This window comes from Lynx canadensis, chromosome C1, assembly GCF_007474595.2.
Source record: "Lynx canadensis isolate LIC74 chromosome C1, mLynCan4.pri.v2, whole genome shotgun sequence".
Lineage (NCBI taxonomy): Eukaryota > Metazoa > Chordata > Mammalia > Carnivora > Felidae > Lynx > Lynx canadensis.
Window position 1 is genome coordinate 71,370,105 of NC_044310.1, and position 19,215 is coordinate 71,389,319.

At 35.5% G+C, this 19,215-nt stretch overlaps 1 protein-coding gene across 1 annotated transcript in view; it reads right to left on the minus strand.

Moving 5' to 3' along the window:
- Nucleotides 1–7,445: 7,445 nt before the first annotated feature.
- Nucleotides 7,446–19,215, minus strand: part of SYDE2 (synapse defective Rho GTPase homolog 2) — a 49,233-nt gene continuing 37,463 nt past the window's right edge. The window contains exons 5-7 of the mRNA XM_030327074.1: nt 17,348–17,529; nt 14,239–14,467; nt 7,446–8,006 (exon numbers count right to left, since the gene is read on the minus strand). Coding sequence (XP_030182934.1) covers nt 7,507–8,006; nt 14,239–14,467; nt 17,348–17,529 — 911 coding nt within the window. The 3' untranslated portion in view covers nt 7,446–7,506. The remainder of the gene's footprint in view (nt 8,007–14,238; nt 14,468–17,347; nt 17,530–19,215) is intronic.

The following is a 19,215-nucleotide window of genomic DNA, read 5'->3' on the forward strand; positions in this document are numbered from 1 at the left end:
TCGTAATGAATGATGTCAATGGAAAAAAGATACTAACATGCCTTCCTTTATAGTTTGGTTGACTTTACAGGTGAGTTTTGACACTGAGTACAGATCAAACATAGATTCATAACCTGGGACAGATGGCACCTTATGCTTTGACATTTCTTATCTACCAGTTTAGACAAGCTGTTGTCACTTACCTAATGATTCAAATTTGCCCTTAGGTTAAAACGTTGAGCATTACAATGGCTACAGGGCAGGGGAAAGTTAGTCAAAAAGAGACTGCAAATGTTGGCAACCTGCAGCCCTTTTCTTGAACAAAGGTCAAGAACAAGGGGTCACTGTTCAGTATCTGCAGCTATGAGAAAAAGTGAGCTGCAGGCTTGCGGTCTCTCCTAACTTTCACAAAAATGTCTTGAATGTGAGGCACTTTCCCTTTTCTGAATTTAATGGTCATTGTATTTTTCTGAAGTTGGAATTTTAAACTCTCCTTAGAGGAGTTTCCAGTCAAAGAAGTATGTAGAATGTTGAGGCCAACACCAAGTTTTCACTTCATGAATACCTCCGTTAAGCAAAACAACAACAAAAAACCCAGATTAACTCAAATGACTTAAAATCATGCCAGTGGCCTTATCAAACAGATAAGGATTAAGTTAACCCCATCCAGGGGAAGTATGTAGGAATTTTTCTCCCTTGCTTAAAACAAACACCTGACATTGAGAAAGATAAAAAACATTAAATGTAGTGTCTGTCCCCCCAAATTGTCTCTGCTATTCTAATAGCAGACTCTTTCTAATAAGAGTCTTACTTATAGGGTTCATTCAACTTTATGAAAATATTTTCTTTTACTAAAATGGAAAATAGGTTTTTCCAGTTCTAACAAAAAGTGCATACTAAAATGAATCAGGATTTTTTTTGCTCATGATTTCTGTAAACAAATAAATGACCCATTTTAACAAAAGCTCTCTCAGAGACCAACCTTCCTTATGGTGAGAAACACTTTTTTCATATACATAATATTTAAACAATTGTTTCTATTGAAACATTGCAATTCTGCAGCAAAAAAAAAAACCAAACAAAACAAAAAAAAAACTATTGCCTAAAATTTACCAACCCACTAAATTTTTAAGTTACTAATTTTCCCAAGGCTGTTCCCCCTTCCACAAGAAACACAGTCATAAAAAAAAAAAAAAGATAACTTTCTTAACCACAAATAATTACTACTCAGCAGTAAATATTTGAATAATTACATACACATTGCATCTCATGGCCCTTAATCTTTTCCTGACAAAAGGGCAACCATTCTCTGAGAATCCTTTTGTATTCATTCATTTATTAATAATTAACTGAACATCTTCTGTTACAAATCTTAGGCAGATGGCAGTGAACTAGATATGTAAGGGTGCAGATATGCTTTTTTTTAGTTTTTCTTCTTAAATTTGGTTTAAAGGTAAACATTTTCTAAAGTTATAACTGTCCATCGTTTAATCAAATAGTACCATAACTATTTGGTACTTGTTCCAAGCGACAAATCTCTACCTTCTTCCTCCCCCAGTTTTCAAGGCAGGCTACTGATTGGGTTTTCAGAGGCAGCCTCTGAAGTGGCATTTGAGCAGACAAGTGAAATGACAAAAAAATAACCACTCAAGTCAAATATGGATGAGGAACACTCCACAAAGAGAAAATGGCAAGTGTAAAGATCCTAAGGCAGCAATCAAGTCCTCAGTGTTGCTAGAGAAGAGAACTGAAGAAATTCAGGCTGAGAGAAGAGGCTGAAGAAATTATATAGCAGTTTATCTTTTTTTTTAAAGATGACTTTGGCTTCTGTGGACAGGATGGATTGTGAGTGTGGAGAGAGGAGAGTGATAGCAAAGAAGAAACAAGCAGTAAGAGATTGAGAGATGATGGTGGCTTGGGTCTAGGGTGTAGTAGTGACACAAGTCAGTGCACAGTTTCAGGATATATCATAGAACTGTTGATGGGTTGGGTAAGGGGAGTGAGAGAAAGACTCCAGTTTGGGGGCAATAGGGTAAGATGAAGACAGTAAAGTGTGATATTTGTCACTGTCAGGCGGCCTGGCATCTGAAGCCCCTTCTTAAATTCATAGAATTTACTGTTGTGTAAATTCCAGGGAAAGGATGCTAGCTAGTTGCTCCCTCCCTGACACCTGGAAGCTGGGCACAGTCTGATGCTTCTGTCAGGGACTTTGAATCAGGAACGATGCACTATAACTAATTCCAGGGGCACCTGTGTGGCTCAGTTGGTTAAGCGGACTTTGGCTCAGATAACGATCTCAGGGTTTGCGAGATCGGGCCCCTCATCGGGCTCTGTGTTGACAGCTCAGAGCCTGGAACGTGCTTCGGATTCTGTCTCCCTCGCTCTCTGCTCCTCCCCCACTCGGTCTTCTCTCTTTCTCAAAAACAAACAAACATTTTTTAAGAGTTAAAAAAAAGAACCCAAAACTAATTCCAGTGGTGTGCACGGGATTGTTTGGTGCCAGTGGTGAGAACAGCAGCACCCTAATCAGTCATAGCCCTGGTTGCTGTCATTCTGGTCACCTAGCCTCTCTTAGCTCTGCTTATTTTACAAGTCTATTCCTCCAGATTCCTCATTAAAAAAATATTGAGGTATGACTCATATAAAGGGCAAAAATCTTAAGTATGGAACTTGATATGTAAACACCTGTGAAGTCTCCACCTAGATCCAATTATAAAACATTTTTAGCATCCTAAAAGTCTTCCCTCTGAAACTTTTTAAAATTAGTCCCATTTCTGCCTGAATTAGCCAGTCAGTTTTTAGCTGAGCCAGAAAGCAACCAAGAACTCTGATTTCTGGTACTTCAATACTTATCAAACGTAAGTGAGCACTGGGCTGAGAAAAGAGCAAAAGAGCATTCCTCTTCATACCAAAGTCCTCAGGTCTGTAAGATTCAAATTAAAACTTGTTATTATTAAACATAATACAACATTATCACTTTCCAAGTCCCTAAAAGTGACTCTATGAGCATCATTACCAGGTACCAAAGCATTAGTACTTACAGTTAAACTGGACATTATAAACACTACATTAATAATAGCAACTTCCACTACAAGAAGCTCATTTAAAAAATACAGTAGAGTCACCACAATCTCATTTGATGGTAACTACATCCTTCAGCTGCTCAGGCCTTACTCACTCACTCACAGACTCTCTCACAGTCCACTGGCAAATTCTTTGGGCTCCTACTTACAAAACATAGCCTGAATACAACCAGTTCTCACCACCTCTAATGCTTGACTTCCCTGATCTGAAACTACCATCTTTCTTGCCTGGACTACTGCAAAACTGGATGTAAGAAGGTAACAGAGAAGGGGGTGCCTGGCTGGCTCAGTCAGTAGAGCATGCGACTCTTGATCCTGAAGTCGTGAGTTTGAGTCCCATGTTAGGTGTAAAAATTACTTAAAAATGGGGCGCCTGAGTGGCTCAGTTGGTTAAGCATCTGACTTCAGTTCAGGTCATGATCTCATGGTTCATGGATTTGAGCCCCCCATTGGGCTCACGGTCAGCGCAGAGACCACTTTGGATCCTCTGTCTCCCTCTCTCTCCGCACCTCCTTCACTCACGTTCTGTCAAAGATAAACTTACTAAATAAATAAATAAATAAATATTAAATTAAAAAAAAGAAGGTAATAGAGAAATGCCTTCAACGTTCTCGAGGAAAGTGAGTTAGAACCTGGCACTGTAGATCCAAATCAAAACGAAGTACAGGGAAAATGAAGGCCTTGTCAGACATGCAAGGACTCAAAGCTTTCTCTCTCAAGCACCCTTCTTGTGTGCGGGGTTGGTGAGTGTGGTGGGGGGGTGTGGGAGATATGAGGGGTGGCAGGAGGTGTATATGTGGGGGGAAGTACTTATAGATTTCAGCAAGCAAAAACACTAAATTAAAAAAAAAGATGTAAAACAAAATCAAATACAGGAATGCAAGGAAAACATATCCTAGGATGATAGCTAAAAACCACTTTGTCCAAATTCGATAAAGTTGATTTAAAAACTTAAGATGATCTCAGGGTTAGAGTGAAGATATTTTTCTTCTGTCAAAGAAAAATAAATAAAGGCAAGCATATACTTTAAGAATCCCACGATGAGAGCTAAAAGCATTCTGAACAAATTTGGTAATCCAATACCATGATAAAATAATTGTTACAGTAAAGAAAGCATTTTACTTTGGTCAAAAAAAAAAAAAAAGCAATTACTCCAGGAAAAAAAAAAATCTGCAAAATCCATTACCTAATTCTTATTTTTTTAAGTTTATTTATTTATTTTGGGAGAGATGGCACAAGTAGGGGAAGGGCAGAGAGGGAGGGAGAGAGAATCCCAAGCAGGCTTCACACTGCCAGCGCAGAGCCCTACACAAGGCTCGAACTCAAGAAACCGTGAGATCATGATCTGAGCCGAAATCAAGAGTCAGGTGCTCAACCAACTGAGCCACCCAGGTGCCCCAAGGCATGACCCAATTCTGAAGCAAATAATACACAGCATGATTTGGAGGAGTTGATGGCTACCAGATAAAATAACTCATTTGACCTTTAGCTTGGAATATTCTGCATATATCAGCATAGATCTGAGGACATAAGATTGGATATGTAGGAGACAAAATCACCTGACTTACTAGTAAATGCTTTTGCATAATCCAGCACATAATGGCTAGTTATTGATTTGTTGTTTTTAGAAACATATAAAGGAAAAACCTAAGTCAAATATAGTTCCCCCAAATAATATACATCTATTAATGCTGATTAATAAACTAATTGTGTAACTTAGAGAAGTTAGGAGGTAAAAAGCAGTAATGAGCTGAAAGGAAAGTATAGGGTTGGTCATTTCCACAATGGTAGCAAGCCAAAAGACAATGTTTAATACAGATGGATCAAGAAATAAAGATTACTAGTTATAAAGGAAACCAAAAGAATATAAAATGGGGAGGAGGAATGGACATTCCTTAATATTCATAGTGAACAATCAACAGATACTACTTAAATGACAAATCGAGAAACAGGCACAGTAAACCTAGATCAAGTGGTAGAGATAGTAGCTACCTAAAGAATAAAAAGTGGCTGTTACCTCTGAGAAGCAGGATTGGTGTGAATGGCAGGGAGGCACACTTTTACTTTTTATTTTCTATCCATATGGATTGCTTGAAATTTTATTCAGGCACATGCACTAAAATTAAGATTGTTTTTAATCCTAAAAAACATTGGGGCAAGTAGACTTAGAAGGGAATGACAGCTGGTAGTCTGTGTAGAGAGATCCCAGGAGTTTATAAAAAGCAGGTATGAAAACCCAAAAAAGATTTGAAGTTAAGGGTCATTTAAAGTAAAGGCGTAAATTACAGAGCACTACTAAACACAGCAAAGTCAACAAAAGAGATTTACAGTTAGGACTCGGTGATCCAGACAAAATAAATGCTTAGTATTTTCTATTTAAGACAGCAGAGATGAAACTATTCCCATCCAAATTTATATAACAAAATAAATCTGGCCTTTAAGGTATTTCAGATTCTGGAAAATTCAATTCTGCACAAAAAGGATTTGTTACATGGATTTATGGATAACATCTGATTGTCCAATACTTTAACATGTTTAAAAACAATGACATTAAAATAAGTGATCCTAGGGGCGCCTGGGTGGCGCAGTCGGTTAAGCATCCAACTTCAGCCAGGTCACGATCTCGCGGTCCGTGAGTTCGAGCCCCGCGTCAGGCTCTGGGCTGATGGCTCAGAGCCTGGAGCCTGTTTCCGATTCTGTGTCTCCTTCTCTCTCTGCCCCTCCCCCGTTCATGCTCTGTCTCTCTCTGTCCCAAAAATAAATAAATGTTGAAAAAAAAAAAAATAAGTGATCCTTAAAATCATGATGATAATTAATAGCATGACACCAAGGTTATAATTCTTTAATAAAACTTTTACATTTCTGGAACAGCTTATTCAATTCATACAATATACATGATATAGCAAACAAAGTCTTCCTATAAAACATTTAAAGTACATTTCTTTTGACTGTTTACTCTAGATATATACCTGTCACAAATTCTTTTGGTATTCTTCTGAATTGTTATACAAAGCTTTAAAAAATGAAATTTTCATATAAAAATAATTATTTATCTGGCTTTTTAACAATTGAGTTTTCAAATTAAATAACAAGGTGTTCTGTTTATCAGTGTATATTTAACATAGAAATAGTTAAATACTTTAATATTTAGAAAAACATCAAGAAGTGTTTTCTACTGGCTGCTACATCTTTAAGTTGGTAATTCAAATTTTATTTATAATTTTAAAATTACATGTTCTGTGGGTATAAAAGTTTAAAAAAATACATTCCAATTTAATAAAAAGTCTTCTAAATTTACATTTTTCAAACACTGCTGTGACTGCTATAATGCCTATCTGGTAGATACACTTAGCCAAAATAAGTTATTTTAAAAAATCAATAACATGGACTATGCCGGCAAGATTTCTTTTAGATACATATGAGGGTAATTATAAAGTCAATGTTATCAATGTACTACTACAAATAAATAATACATTTAAAGCACAATTACTCTGTTTTAAAAAAGCAGAACATAAAAATGCATAGAATAGGTAAAGATTTTTGAAGTGTAAATCACTAGTGCAGAAATCTGGGCACTTAATCCCTTAAGAAGTTAGAGAATTTCAATTTAAAAGATGACTTCTCACTAGGGATACTGTGACTTTCTGTGAATAAAAAAAAGAAAGTCTATTATTTCTATTCAGATGCCTCTAGTGTTTTGGTTCAAGTGTTTCTACAGAACTCCTCCTTTAACTTAAATATTCTTTCCCTGAAAAAGACATTTGAAGCTAATAATTTTGGCCTCATGACATATATACTTTAAAGATACATGTGATTCTGTAGCCCATGCCTCCTCTCATTCTAACATCTATCCATATATGCACTTATAAATATACACATTTCAGGTTTATAAAAATATTTAGTTTTCATAAGCTTAAATAATTACTGAACGCTAATAAGAATACATTAATATTTGTATAATTTTACTTTTATTTATAAAAAGTTTTTTAGAGCAGCATTTGCATTGCAAATGAAATATGATCAAAGGATGCTGCAGTGTACATGGGCTCACACTGCAAACCAGACGGAGCAGCTACCACGTTCCTCTGAAAGAAACACCTGTTTCAGCTACAAAAGAGCAGTTCCTATAAAGTACAAAAACCATGAAGGGCCAATAACTTATCTGAACCTTGTAAGTGCATTTAAAAGTCATCTCCACAGAATTGGCCATATTTGTTAAAATATCCACAAGTCCAAGTTATCTTTGCCCCAAGAAAAATTTTCTATTGAGATAAGTAAAAATTGTATTAATGATAGCGTTTTTAATGGAATCACATGAACTTATTAGAAATTAATGGAATTTTTAAAAGTAAAAAAATAAAACCATTGTGAGAGGTATAAGAAAATGAGAAAGACTGATTTAAAATTTAAAACATTACAAAAAAGCAAATAAAACCTCTCAATCTCAAACACTCATATTAAGCTTGTTTTTGTTGAGTTCACGCTCCAGATTTCCAATCAAAGTATCAATACTTTCCTGTAGATCTTTGAGATTGACTTTTCGGTCCACTGTAGACTCAATTGTCTGCATTGTCAAATACGTCTGAAATGTGTACTCTTCGGACAAGGGTACTGGCTGTTCAATCATTATATCTGGTCCATACATTTTGCTACAATTTTCTCCGTTTTCTCTGTCTTCTGAAGGGACATCATCATAATCTACGTCATTTAAATTTTCTTTTGTATTTAAAAAGTAGTTTTCTCCACAGCTGCTCCAGTCGCCTGCATACCGATTGCTAACTGGACTGTCTAATCTGGTTTGCCTCGGTCTAAGTATTCTTGATGAATCAGTACCACTCAAATTTAACATGCAAGGTCGTTCTTTCTTCCTCCTCAAATAACTTAGAGAAGACTTCTGCTCTGGGAACAAATTATCTGTTGATTCTTTGACAGTTAAACGTTGCGCTAGAAACAAACAATAAATTTGCTTAGTCACAGCCATCCAACTGGCCTTTAAAAAACAGAGCTAAAGATAAGCCATTTAATAATCAACTATAAACATGCATTAAAAACAAAACATGCACACTATTTTTAAAAAAGCATTCCATAATTACTTTTTTCTAACCAGACATAATCAAGATTAGGGGCAGAAGCTAGTAGAGTGGTCAATGGTGCTAATTCATGCCATATCATAACATCCCCAAACAAATAAAATTTCCAACGCTGATTAACTTTCTGTGCAAGTTAATTATTATCTAGCTGTAATTCAAACAGTAGCTAAGCTGGTAGCTTCTTGTATATTAAAAGCTAGAGCAAAAAGCAGGCAAGGCATGTTGCTGTACAAACAAGAAAACAAAACAAAAAGTTCCTTCTTCTGCAAACATCTAAATGAGGCAAAGACATCTAAAGTGCTCACTCTAACCTTTGTGCTTTTTTGCAATTCTATTAGCAGCTGTGTCATACTTTATTTTACTAAGCAGCCCAAATTTCACTTTGATAAAATGCACAAATACTAAATTTGACCACTGGTTACCTGAGTTTGATTATACAGCATTAGCTACTAATAGTCTTCATTTATTGCCTGAAAATAGTACAGATATTTTATTTTCCCATTCTAGTTAGATATCTAACAATCTCAAATAACATTCCTCATATTAATTTCTTCTAAGAGTATGCATTGTGCTGGCCATATAGATTACCACAGATATACACATAACTTCATGACAAACCAAGGCTTCACTGCTTACCCTTTAGTGCATATTGAACAAAACATTTGCCTATGGTTCTTCTGTATATAAGATGGACTTGAATGTTGAGGCATAGCTTTTGAAAACTACCCGTAATACTTTCCTCTTTTTGCTTATTCTCCACTAATAAATGCCTCTTCATGTACACTTTCTTTCACTGAGATACTTATTATCAGTATGAATATATTATCAGTAATAACACACCCACTTTACACTCTCCAACATATAACGAATGCTTGTTCCTTACTGTACAAAACAAGATAATTGCAAAGTAATACCAACTTGTATATAGTGCTAGTTTTGCAGACTTACAGTGATCTTAACAGCATTTTTCAGGGGCACCTGGGTGGTTCAGCCGGTTGAGCCTCTGACTTCAGCTCAGGTCATGATCTCACAGTTCATGAGTTTGAGCCACATCAGGCTCTGTGCTGATAGCTTCAAGCCTGAAGCCAGCTTCTGATTCTGTATCTCCCTCACTCTCTGCCCCTCCCCTGCTCACACTGTGTCTCTATCTCTCAAAAATAAACTTAAAATACATTTTTCAGAGATTACATAATTTTTTGTACTTAGATTTTATTAAAATACTTGATAACTATCTATCGGTATGTTTCTAACATTTCCATTTGTCTATATTTTTATGATGGCTATTATATATAATTGTGAATAGCTAAAATCTCTTGAGCTAAAATTTTCTGGAAAACAAAGGCCTGATATTTATTTTTTTAATGTTTTATTTTTGAGAGAGAGTGCATGCGAGTGTGCCCATGAGTGGCGGAGGAGCAGAGAGGGAGAGAGAGAGAGATCCCAAGCAGGCTCTGTGCTGCCAGCACAGAGCCCAAAGCAGAGCTCAATCCCACGCCTGAGAGATCATGACCTGAGTCAACACTTAGCCAGCTGAGCCATCCAGGTGCCCCTGATATTTACCTTAAGTTGATCTTTAATAACACTATTAATATAGAATGCCCCATGCCATTAACTGAAGCAACTGCAGAATAAATAGCTGATTTTTTCCACTGCTTAATTATTCATATTCCTTTTTCTCCTCTAGCTGCTAATCTCTACTAAGTCTCCTGGCTTTTCTCCCTCATTTTCTTGCTATTCCTGTTCTTAGTGCTTAAGTGGCATGCCTGTTGTTTTCATTACAGTACTTTGCTAACCTTGAAGTAATCTGGTTTGTGATCCAAAGTAAAACTTTTTTTTTTCTTTTTTAAGTAAGCTCTATGCCTTGGCAACGTGGGGCCTGAACTCATGACCCCAAGATCAAGAGTTGCATGCTCTATCGACTGAGCCAGCCAGGTGCCCCTAAGTAACGCATTTTTGACTCTGGATTGAGCCTGTCTTGTCGTGCTCCCATCTTCTGACATTCACCTTCAAAACCCAGATTTGTTTTGTTGCCAGTTACTTAAACCAAATCCCTATTCAAACATTATTGTTCTGTATTTTCTTGGAAAGGATTTAAGAAACCAATTATAGTAATATTTTATATCTTTTGGACTAAGAATTCAGTTTCTGAAAAATCAACCTCACTGACTTTTTAAACTACTGATGGTGGAATGCTTTCCTATTAAAAATGCAGAGAAACTGGCTAATTTTGACCCCAAAAGTTGTGGTTTTTCTAGTACTATGACTGTCCGTCTTCAACAGAATAAAATTAAAAATGCAATCTATAAAGTTGCTGAAAATGTTTCAAAATGTAATGGTATGTAACTAAGAATCTTAATTTTCTTATCTTGTTTTCTACTGGTGGATTTATATTTTCAACCATCACCTAATATTATTAGCCTTTTGTCTAGAGTATAATTGCCTTATTTAATAGAATATATTGAGTGCCTCGTTAGTGCCAAGCACTGTCTTAGGACTTGGGTGTATAAGGGTAAGCAAAATATAGTCCCTGACCTCATAAAGCTTAGTCTAGTGAGAAAAGTGAAACAAAAAGGAATAGGAAAAAATTGATAGCTTGTTCCCAAAAAAACCTGCCCAAAATTTACTCATCATAGAAAATGTGATACAGCAAACAGCTAGTCTAGGAGTTACACTCTCTCTAAAGCTATTTCCCCTTCTATAAAGAGAAAGAGTGGCCTATCAGTAAATTTCAATATTCTTCTTACAACAGCAAGACCATTTTTAAAAAGCAACAATTTATAAAAATCCAATACGTATAAAAGATGAAACAAAAACTGTTTTGATCAAAAGGGAAGTGTGTTTCCATTTTGTTCCCTCACCTGTTGCCAATCTGGCTCCAAAGCTGCTTCCAAAGAACCTTAGGGTTTGGCAGAAGACAATCTGAAATACCACTGGCAGGATGATTTTTACCTCTCGGTGCCAATATGCTAGGATTTTAACTGATCACTTTGAAGATAAGATTTTTCAAATGGAAAGCTCAAAGCAAATTTCACTATTGCCCCAAATGAAAAAACAAAAATAACACAAAAGTTAAAGTAAAAACGAAGGTGGATGGGAGAAATGTGGAACCAACTCTTTTTTTTTTACCTCCAGAGTAGGGGAAATTCCAAAAACAAAAATATGTAAGATATGCATAGCAAGGAGTCAAACCTTCTATCTAACACATAGAGATGGGCATTTACCAAGTTAATGCGCTATGGCTCATTCTCTGTATCACTATCAACTTTCTCACGCACAGTCACTACACTACTTTTATTTGATGTCTGCCTTCTCTTGAATCCAAAAACAAATGATTTAGAGGGCAAAACTAACTGGTATTTACTCTCATCTTTCCGCCCTTTGTCTGAGGTACTATAACTAAAGAAAAGTACAGGTTATAGAAAAGGAGGCAGATGTTTTTTTTAATTGAAGTATAGGTGACGTGTAATGCTATATCACTTTCAGGTGAATCAACTCTATACATTACACAGTGCTCACCACAATAAGTGTAGTTATCATCTGTCACCAACATTATCACAATATTGTTGACTATACTCCCCATACCATACTTTTCATCCCCGTGACCTTATTTATTTTATAACCAGAAGTCTGTATTTCTCCCATCCAAGTGCTAACCAGGCCCTACCCTGCTTAGCTTCCAAGATCAGACGAGATCGGGCGCGTTCAGGGTGGTATGGCCGTAGACTGGAAGTCTGTATTTCTTAGTCCCCTTTACCTATATCACTCCTTCCCCCATGCCATCTCCTCCCTGGCAACCCCCAGTTTGTTCTCTGTATTTATGAGTCTGTTTCCAGTTTTTTCGTTTGTTTGTTCATTTGTTTTGGTTTTTAGATTCCATATATATGTGAAATTATATGGTATTTGCCTTTGTCTGACTTCTTTCACTTAACATGATACCCTCTTGGTCCATTGATATTGTCGTGAATGGCAAGATCGCTTTTTTTTTTTTTTAAATAGCGGAGTAATAGTCCATAATTAGTATATACACCACATCTTCTTTATCCATTCATCTACTGATGGGCACTTTACGTTGCTTCCATATCTTGGCTATTGTAAAGCTGCAATAAACTTTTCAAATTAGTATTTTCATTCTCTTTGGGTAAATACCCCATCGTGGAATTACTGTATTGTACGGTATTTCTATTTTTAATTTTTTGAGGATCCTCCATACTGTTTTCCATAGCAGCTACACCAATTTACATTCCCACCAACACTGCACAAGGGTTCCCTTTTTTCCACATCCTCACCAACACTTGTTATTTCTTGTCTTTTTGATGCTAGCCATTCTGACAGGTGTGAGATGATATCTAATTGTGGTTTTGATTTGCATGTCCCTAATGACAAGTGATGTTCAGCATCTTTTCATGTGTCTGTTGGCCATCCATTTGTCTTCTTTGGAAAAATGTGTATTCAGGTCCTTAGAGGAGTTATTTTTAAATAACATTAACTTCTGACACAGAAGTAATGATAAAGAAATCAGGTACTGATAGTAAACTGTGTTTATCTCTCCAGGTAAGCAAGTTTTAATTTGTGACTAGAACAAAGATGGCTCCTTTCCCAATTCCTGATGTTTATTACAATTAAAGCAGTTGTAGGAAAAACTATAGAAAACACATTTAAAACTTTAACCTCAGAGATCCCTTATGTTGGGCACCAAATGCAGAAATCAAACCAATTAGCCAAAGAATCTTGATTCAGGATTTTTAAATAATTAATTATATATACCAATTCAGTTAAAAGACACATTAGAAATGACTTTTAAGCTTGTGTTTGAAAGAAAGCAAAAATTTTAACTTTCCAAGTTTTTTATTCACTTTTTAAAATTAGTTAGATGTATTTTAAGACTAAATCAAGCATTTTGTTGCACTTTGGTCCATCCTTACTTGTATCATTAAAAGAGTAACAAAGAGCTAACTTTATGCAAAACACTTTGGTCACTATCTTTGATGCTTTATCTGCAGAATCTTCACAACAACCCTGAGGTAGGCACTATGTATAGAGAAGCATACTGAGGGGAATTAAAGTATGTGCCTGGGCCACAATGGATCTGAATCCAAGCCTGACTCCAGGAGCCAACCACTTTTACCACTGTATGCTACATGGAGCTCCTAAGTACTTTCATGTTTGGTACTATGCAGGGTAGGGAAGGGAAGCAGGCATTACTATAGGATAAGAAAAATTTGGAACCTAAATACAGCATTAGAACATCTAATTAAACATGTATTCCTTTTAGCTCTGAAACTATATAAGAGATATAGTAGGAAAATAACTGTCAGCTTTTTGTTCTTGGCTGGAACAAGGAATGGATAAGAAAGATGGAAAGATCAAAGATAACTGTCAAGTCAAGCCTGGATAATTTGAAGAATGACCATGAATACAGTAAAAATGTCAGGAAGAAGAACTGATTGAAGGACTAAAGAAGTTAATATTTACAGAGTACCTATTCTGTGACAAGAACTGCACTGAGCAGCTTAACATACGTAACTCCTTTTTTTTTTTTTAATTTTTTTTTTTAATGTTTATTTTTGAGACAGGGAGAGACAGCATGAACGGGGGAGGGTCAGAGAGAGAGAGAGACACAGAATCTGAAACAGGCTCCAGGCTCTGAGCTGTCAGCACAAAGCCTGACGTGGGGCTCGAACTCATGGACCGTGAGATCATGACCTGAGCCGAAGTCGGACACTTAACCGACTGAGCCACCCAGGCGCCCCCGTAACTCCTTATTTAACCCTCCTATAAATTCCATAAACATTATTAAAGTCCATATGACAAAAGACGATACTGAGGCTCTAAGATGTTAAAGAACCTGCCCAAGACCAGACTGCTAATAAGTAACACAACCAGGATACAAATCCTGATCTGACCAAATCCAAAATGTGCACATTGATCTATAGGTCTATTATATTATCAGCAAAAGCAAAAAATTTAAACAGAAAAAGCAAAATCTAGGAAATATTTTCTGCAATCATATATGGGCATATTTAGTGATTAGCTAATTCAAACACTCTGCCCTTGAAAGAGAAAAGTATTTCCAGAGAATCATTTACCTGGCCAGAGTTGAAGTAAATAATGAAGAACTTCAATATGTTTTTTGAAATCCAAAGCACTTGCAAGTTCTTCTGAATCAGTAAAGACTCTGTTGTTATGGTTAGTGTCTTGCTTCTGACTTAATAACACGGGTCCGAAGCACACAGCCAGGTTCTGGCACGTCATCTTATTCACTTCATGATAAGAAGCCACCAATTTCAAATGATCCAGCAACATCTTTAGGGTTGCCTAAATTAAGTTAAATTACATTTCACTTAGTAAAGTCATACACAGGAGCAAATTTAAGGACACAATTTACAGCAGAAAATATAAACAGACATTCTGTTACTTTTCAAAAGATTGTTTCAAAGCTTGGACCTTTAGGTTCCAATGACATAATTTGATCGATTAGAGGGTTAAAATGTATAGTCTTTATAAAGGCTCATGAATGCATTCCAAATTTCAACTGGCGTCCCTAGGAAAATATACATCAACGTTTTCTTCTCTTCCCTCCTCTAAAATGACAATAGCAAAGGCTGTGATGGAAAAGGGATTAGGTAAGAGTGTTTATCTTTAAGAACAGATAAATCCTCTAGTCATAATCAGGGGACTGCCAACCTTAAACTTAGGAAGCTAACAATTTCAAACGTGGCCAGGGTCTATCATGATACAGAATAGGAAAAAGGCCAATGTGCTTAACTAACAAATACTTTAAGTAGACAAACCATGGAAAAAAGAATAGAATAGCTAGAGATGAAAAAAAAAAAGTTTTTTTGTTGAAAAAAAATACTTTTTTTTTTAAAGTATTTTTATTTATATAAGTAATCTCCACACCCAACATAGGGCTTGAACTCACGATCCTGAGGATCAAGGATCCAACTGAGCCAGCCAGGTGCCCCCAAAAAGAATATTTTTTAAAACTTGAAGAAACTAGTAAGGGGTGGAAGGTTATTTAGGTCTAAGCAATTATGGAAAGAAATATGATGTTTTTGAAGTACTGGCATGTGATCAATCATTTAACAAATAAAATGAGTATATAATTTCTTCTTCATAATTGTATTAAAGAAATGAATGCCAAGTAAAACTGTAATTTTAAAAATTATTAAAAAAGAAAAAATCAAAATGACTTATTTTTAGAGCCAAAAGTAAAAAATGGATTCAGTGATCAGAAGGTCATTAGTAACCTTGGCAAAAATAAGTCCAGAAAGATAGGGTAGGGAGCCAGATTACAATGTGTTGAGTAGTCAAGGGTGGTGAAGAAATAAGGACAGCCAAAATAAATATTCTTCTAATGTTCGGCTGAGAAAGAAAGGAATAAAGAAAGAAGAAAAGTTAGAGGAGACTGTAATTAATATTTTGAAATCAAAACAAATCAAATATATGAATCATAAAAGCAATAATAAATATCCATTCTTCATCTCCACTCACTATACATTTGCTAACACAAGCAGGATTCTACATATGTTGACATCTTAAGGCTACTTTCAGCATACCATGCTGTGACCAACACACACACACACACACACACACACACACACACACACACACACACCTGGCTAAATATCTTAGATTTAATCTCAATAGCAAACCAAGAAATACAATTTAAAGTAAAATATTTTTTTGTCTACTAAATAAAGATGAGCCAAAAAGTGCAATTGTTCTGTCCCTTTTGAAAAGTAATATGAAAACATATTAAGAGCCTTTGAGGGGCACCTGGGTGGCTCAGTCGGTTGAGCGTCTGACTTCGGCTCAGGTCATGATCTCGCGATCCATGAGTTTGAGCCCCATGTCGGGCTCTGTGCTGACAGCTCGGAGCCCGGGGCCTGTTTCAGATTCTGTGTCTCCCTCTCTCTCTGACCCTCCCCTGTTCACACTCTGTCTCTGTCTCAAAAATAAATAAATATTAAAAAAATAAAAAAAAAAAAGAGCCTTTGAATGTTCACATCATTTAAATCAACAATTCCATTATTTCTACTCCAAATAAGTAATTCTAACTGAAAAGAAATCTCTGCATAAAAATATATACAAATAGACTCAAAACCTAAATATTATACAAAAGAGAATAGTGATTAATTATGTCAAATCCACTCAATGGAATATTATGAAGCCTTTTTAGAAAGGATGATAATAGCAAGAGCTTTAGGACCAGAAAGACCTATAAATTCAGGTGACAGACTACAGCACTCATAAAAGCTATATAACTGGAGCAGGTGATTTAAATTTCCACTCATTTCCTCACTTGTAAGTCAAATGATACCTGGCAATCAAACTTTACCTGGCAACGAAGAAGGAATATGTCTACCCCTTCATTCCACCCTTCTAATTCTGCTTACTTCTTTGTAGTTGTTCCCTTCTTCTCACCCACAGGAGTATACTTACTAATCTAACTGGACCGAGCACAGGGAAGGGGACAGTAAAGGTGAATGAAGTTTTGGGGCTTAATATTTTCACACATTCACTCTTGCCCTTTCTACCCTCACATAATAAGAAATATAGGCAAAGTTGACCTCATCTGGACAAGCTCAGCCATCTCTCTCTTATTTTCTCTTTTGTTCTAAGGAACAACAGTTAAAGTTAGGTTGAGACTGGTTCTGCAGACCCAGCTACCCTCTTATCTCCTCTGGTCCTGAGGATACTGGTCCCAAGATTTAGATCGTGAGGAGGTAAATGGAAAGATGCAAGAAGGAAAGCGATGGTGGTGGTGAGGGTTACTTAAGTCTTAAGGCTAAGCCATGTACACTGAAACAGTTACCATATTTTTCAAATACTAAAAGGAAATACATTAACTACATATAGTTAATTAACTAACACGTTAATTATTGTTGCCTTTGGTTATTGATAATTGCAATTTTCCATTTTCTTTACTATATCTTCTCAATTTTTCTATAGTAAGGTAGCCATACTCTTTAAAAACATATAGGAAGTACCTGTGCCTAGACTAAAATTATATACAGAAAAGATAAAATTGTCATCTATATTTATGCTGTTTAAGGAGCCTTTAGTAAAGGCAGAGCTTAAACTCCTAAGTGCCACAAATGTGAAACAACTGAAAAACTATTTGTAGCTCTGGAGCTAAGTATATATTCATTAGCTGGCTTTCAGGGAAAAAGGTATACCACTGATGCTCACCCTCTCAACATCAGGCAGACAATCAAGCAGGTCAACAGTATACTTAGAGTCACTTGGGTCATTCTCACATCCACTTGATGACATTTTCAAAGGATTTTTTGCCATTGCATCTATTACAGCCTCATAAAGCTGCTTTGTTATCAGAGGAGAAGGAAGTTCTCTTAGATAGTCCTTAAGAACACCTTTAGAAAACAAAGACAGATAGCAATTGGTCTTCAAAATAAAATAAACTGTGGTGAATTATTTTTAACTGAAGTATTGTTAACCTTTAATATTCTGAAAATAACAAAAGCAACAACAAAAAACTATTATGCTAGTGAACATTTTGTATTCTTATAAATTGCTTTGGTAATTGACTTCTTGTTTTGCAACCATGCTAAAAATGCACACACATAATTTCCAATTATCATACATATCATTAGGTTTGTTACTCATAAAGTAAGCAATTCGCAGTACATATACTTTATTGATTCTGGCCCTCTATAAATGCATGTGAAACAAAAGCTGAGAAAGCAAGGCATACTAATATAATTGTAAATTATTCCAATTACATGGATTTTTAATTTCTAGACTCTTATTTGGTAAAGAATACCAATTGTCCATGTACAACATCATGTTTCATAATAGTGTGTTGTATATTTGCAAGTTGTTTTGTTTATTTACTGATGAGAAACAGGATTCTCCCTTACATTATTTTGTAGATTTTGGGGTTGTATCCAAAGAAGGTTGGATCAAAATACCTGTTTGCATAAACTGAAATCACATCTTCCTGCTATGCCATCAGATTTTTTAAAGTGGGGTTGGAAATTTTGATAAATTTGGAGTAACTTATTTTGGGAAAGAATAAATTTTAAATGTTTTCTATTTTCTTCTTCTAAATGAGGCATAACTGACATACAAGAGTAAATCTTAAAAGTTCTCATCACAGAAAAAAAAAATTCTAACTATTCATGGTAATGGATTTGTAACTATGTATGGTTAAGTAGACTTTTTGTGTTGATCATTTCATAATACATACAAATATTGAATCACTATGTTGTACACCTGAAACTAATATAATGTTATACATTAATTATACCTCAATAGGAAAAAAAGTGGTCAAAAGGCCTTGCAAATAAATGAGTTATATATATTTCCCCTTTAATACTCTTATGTGTCTTAAACATATTTATGAGTGGTTGGATAATCTCAAATGCTACAGCGTTGTATGAGGGGGAAAATCATTCTTAATATCAAATAATAAAACCAAAAGCCAAGAACAGAAATCATCACACTTGTCACTATAACAAGAGCGAGGGAAGTCAATTCCAAACACACCACAGCGGTCATGAACTAAGAGAGATCACCTACGGTAGAGGAAACAGGAAAGTGTGATTTATGGTTGTTACATGTAAGCAAGGTAGGTAAGGCACTAGCTAAAATCTACAATGTGATCACAAGGGAGAACAGGAGATTTTCGGACACCAAAAACCTAAAACTAAACAATATTGATTCAGAACATGCTCTCAGCTAAACTGAGAACTTAGACTGCTTTTTTGTGGTTATCCCAAATGATTTTATGAATTTTGTAATTTTTATATGCCTGACTGGTATCCATGAAATAACAAAAGTACAATTCTCATCCAAAGAAACACAAGTATTGTACTTACTGAAAGGCTGTAGCAAATTGATTATTTTCAAGAATAAAAGTATATACTCTTTCATTAATTAGATGGCAGTTTAGTAAAATGTTTACAGACTTGTAATGATTTATGGTTTTCCATGTTTTCTTAGGCCACATTCCACCAAATTACAGATTTCCAGAAATTGTAGTACTGCTTTATATGTTTTAGTGTAATAATGCTTTAGTGTAATAGCATCTTCATTTT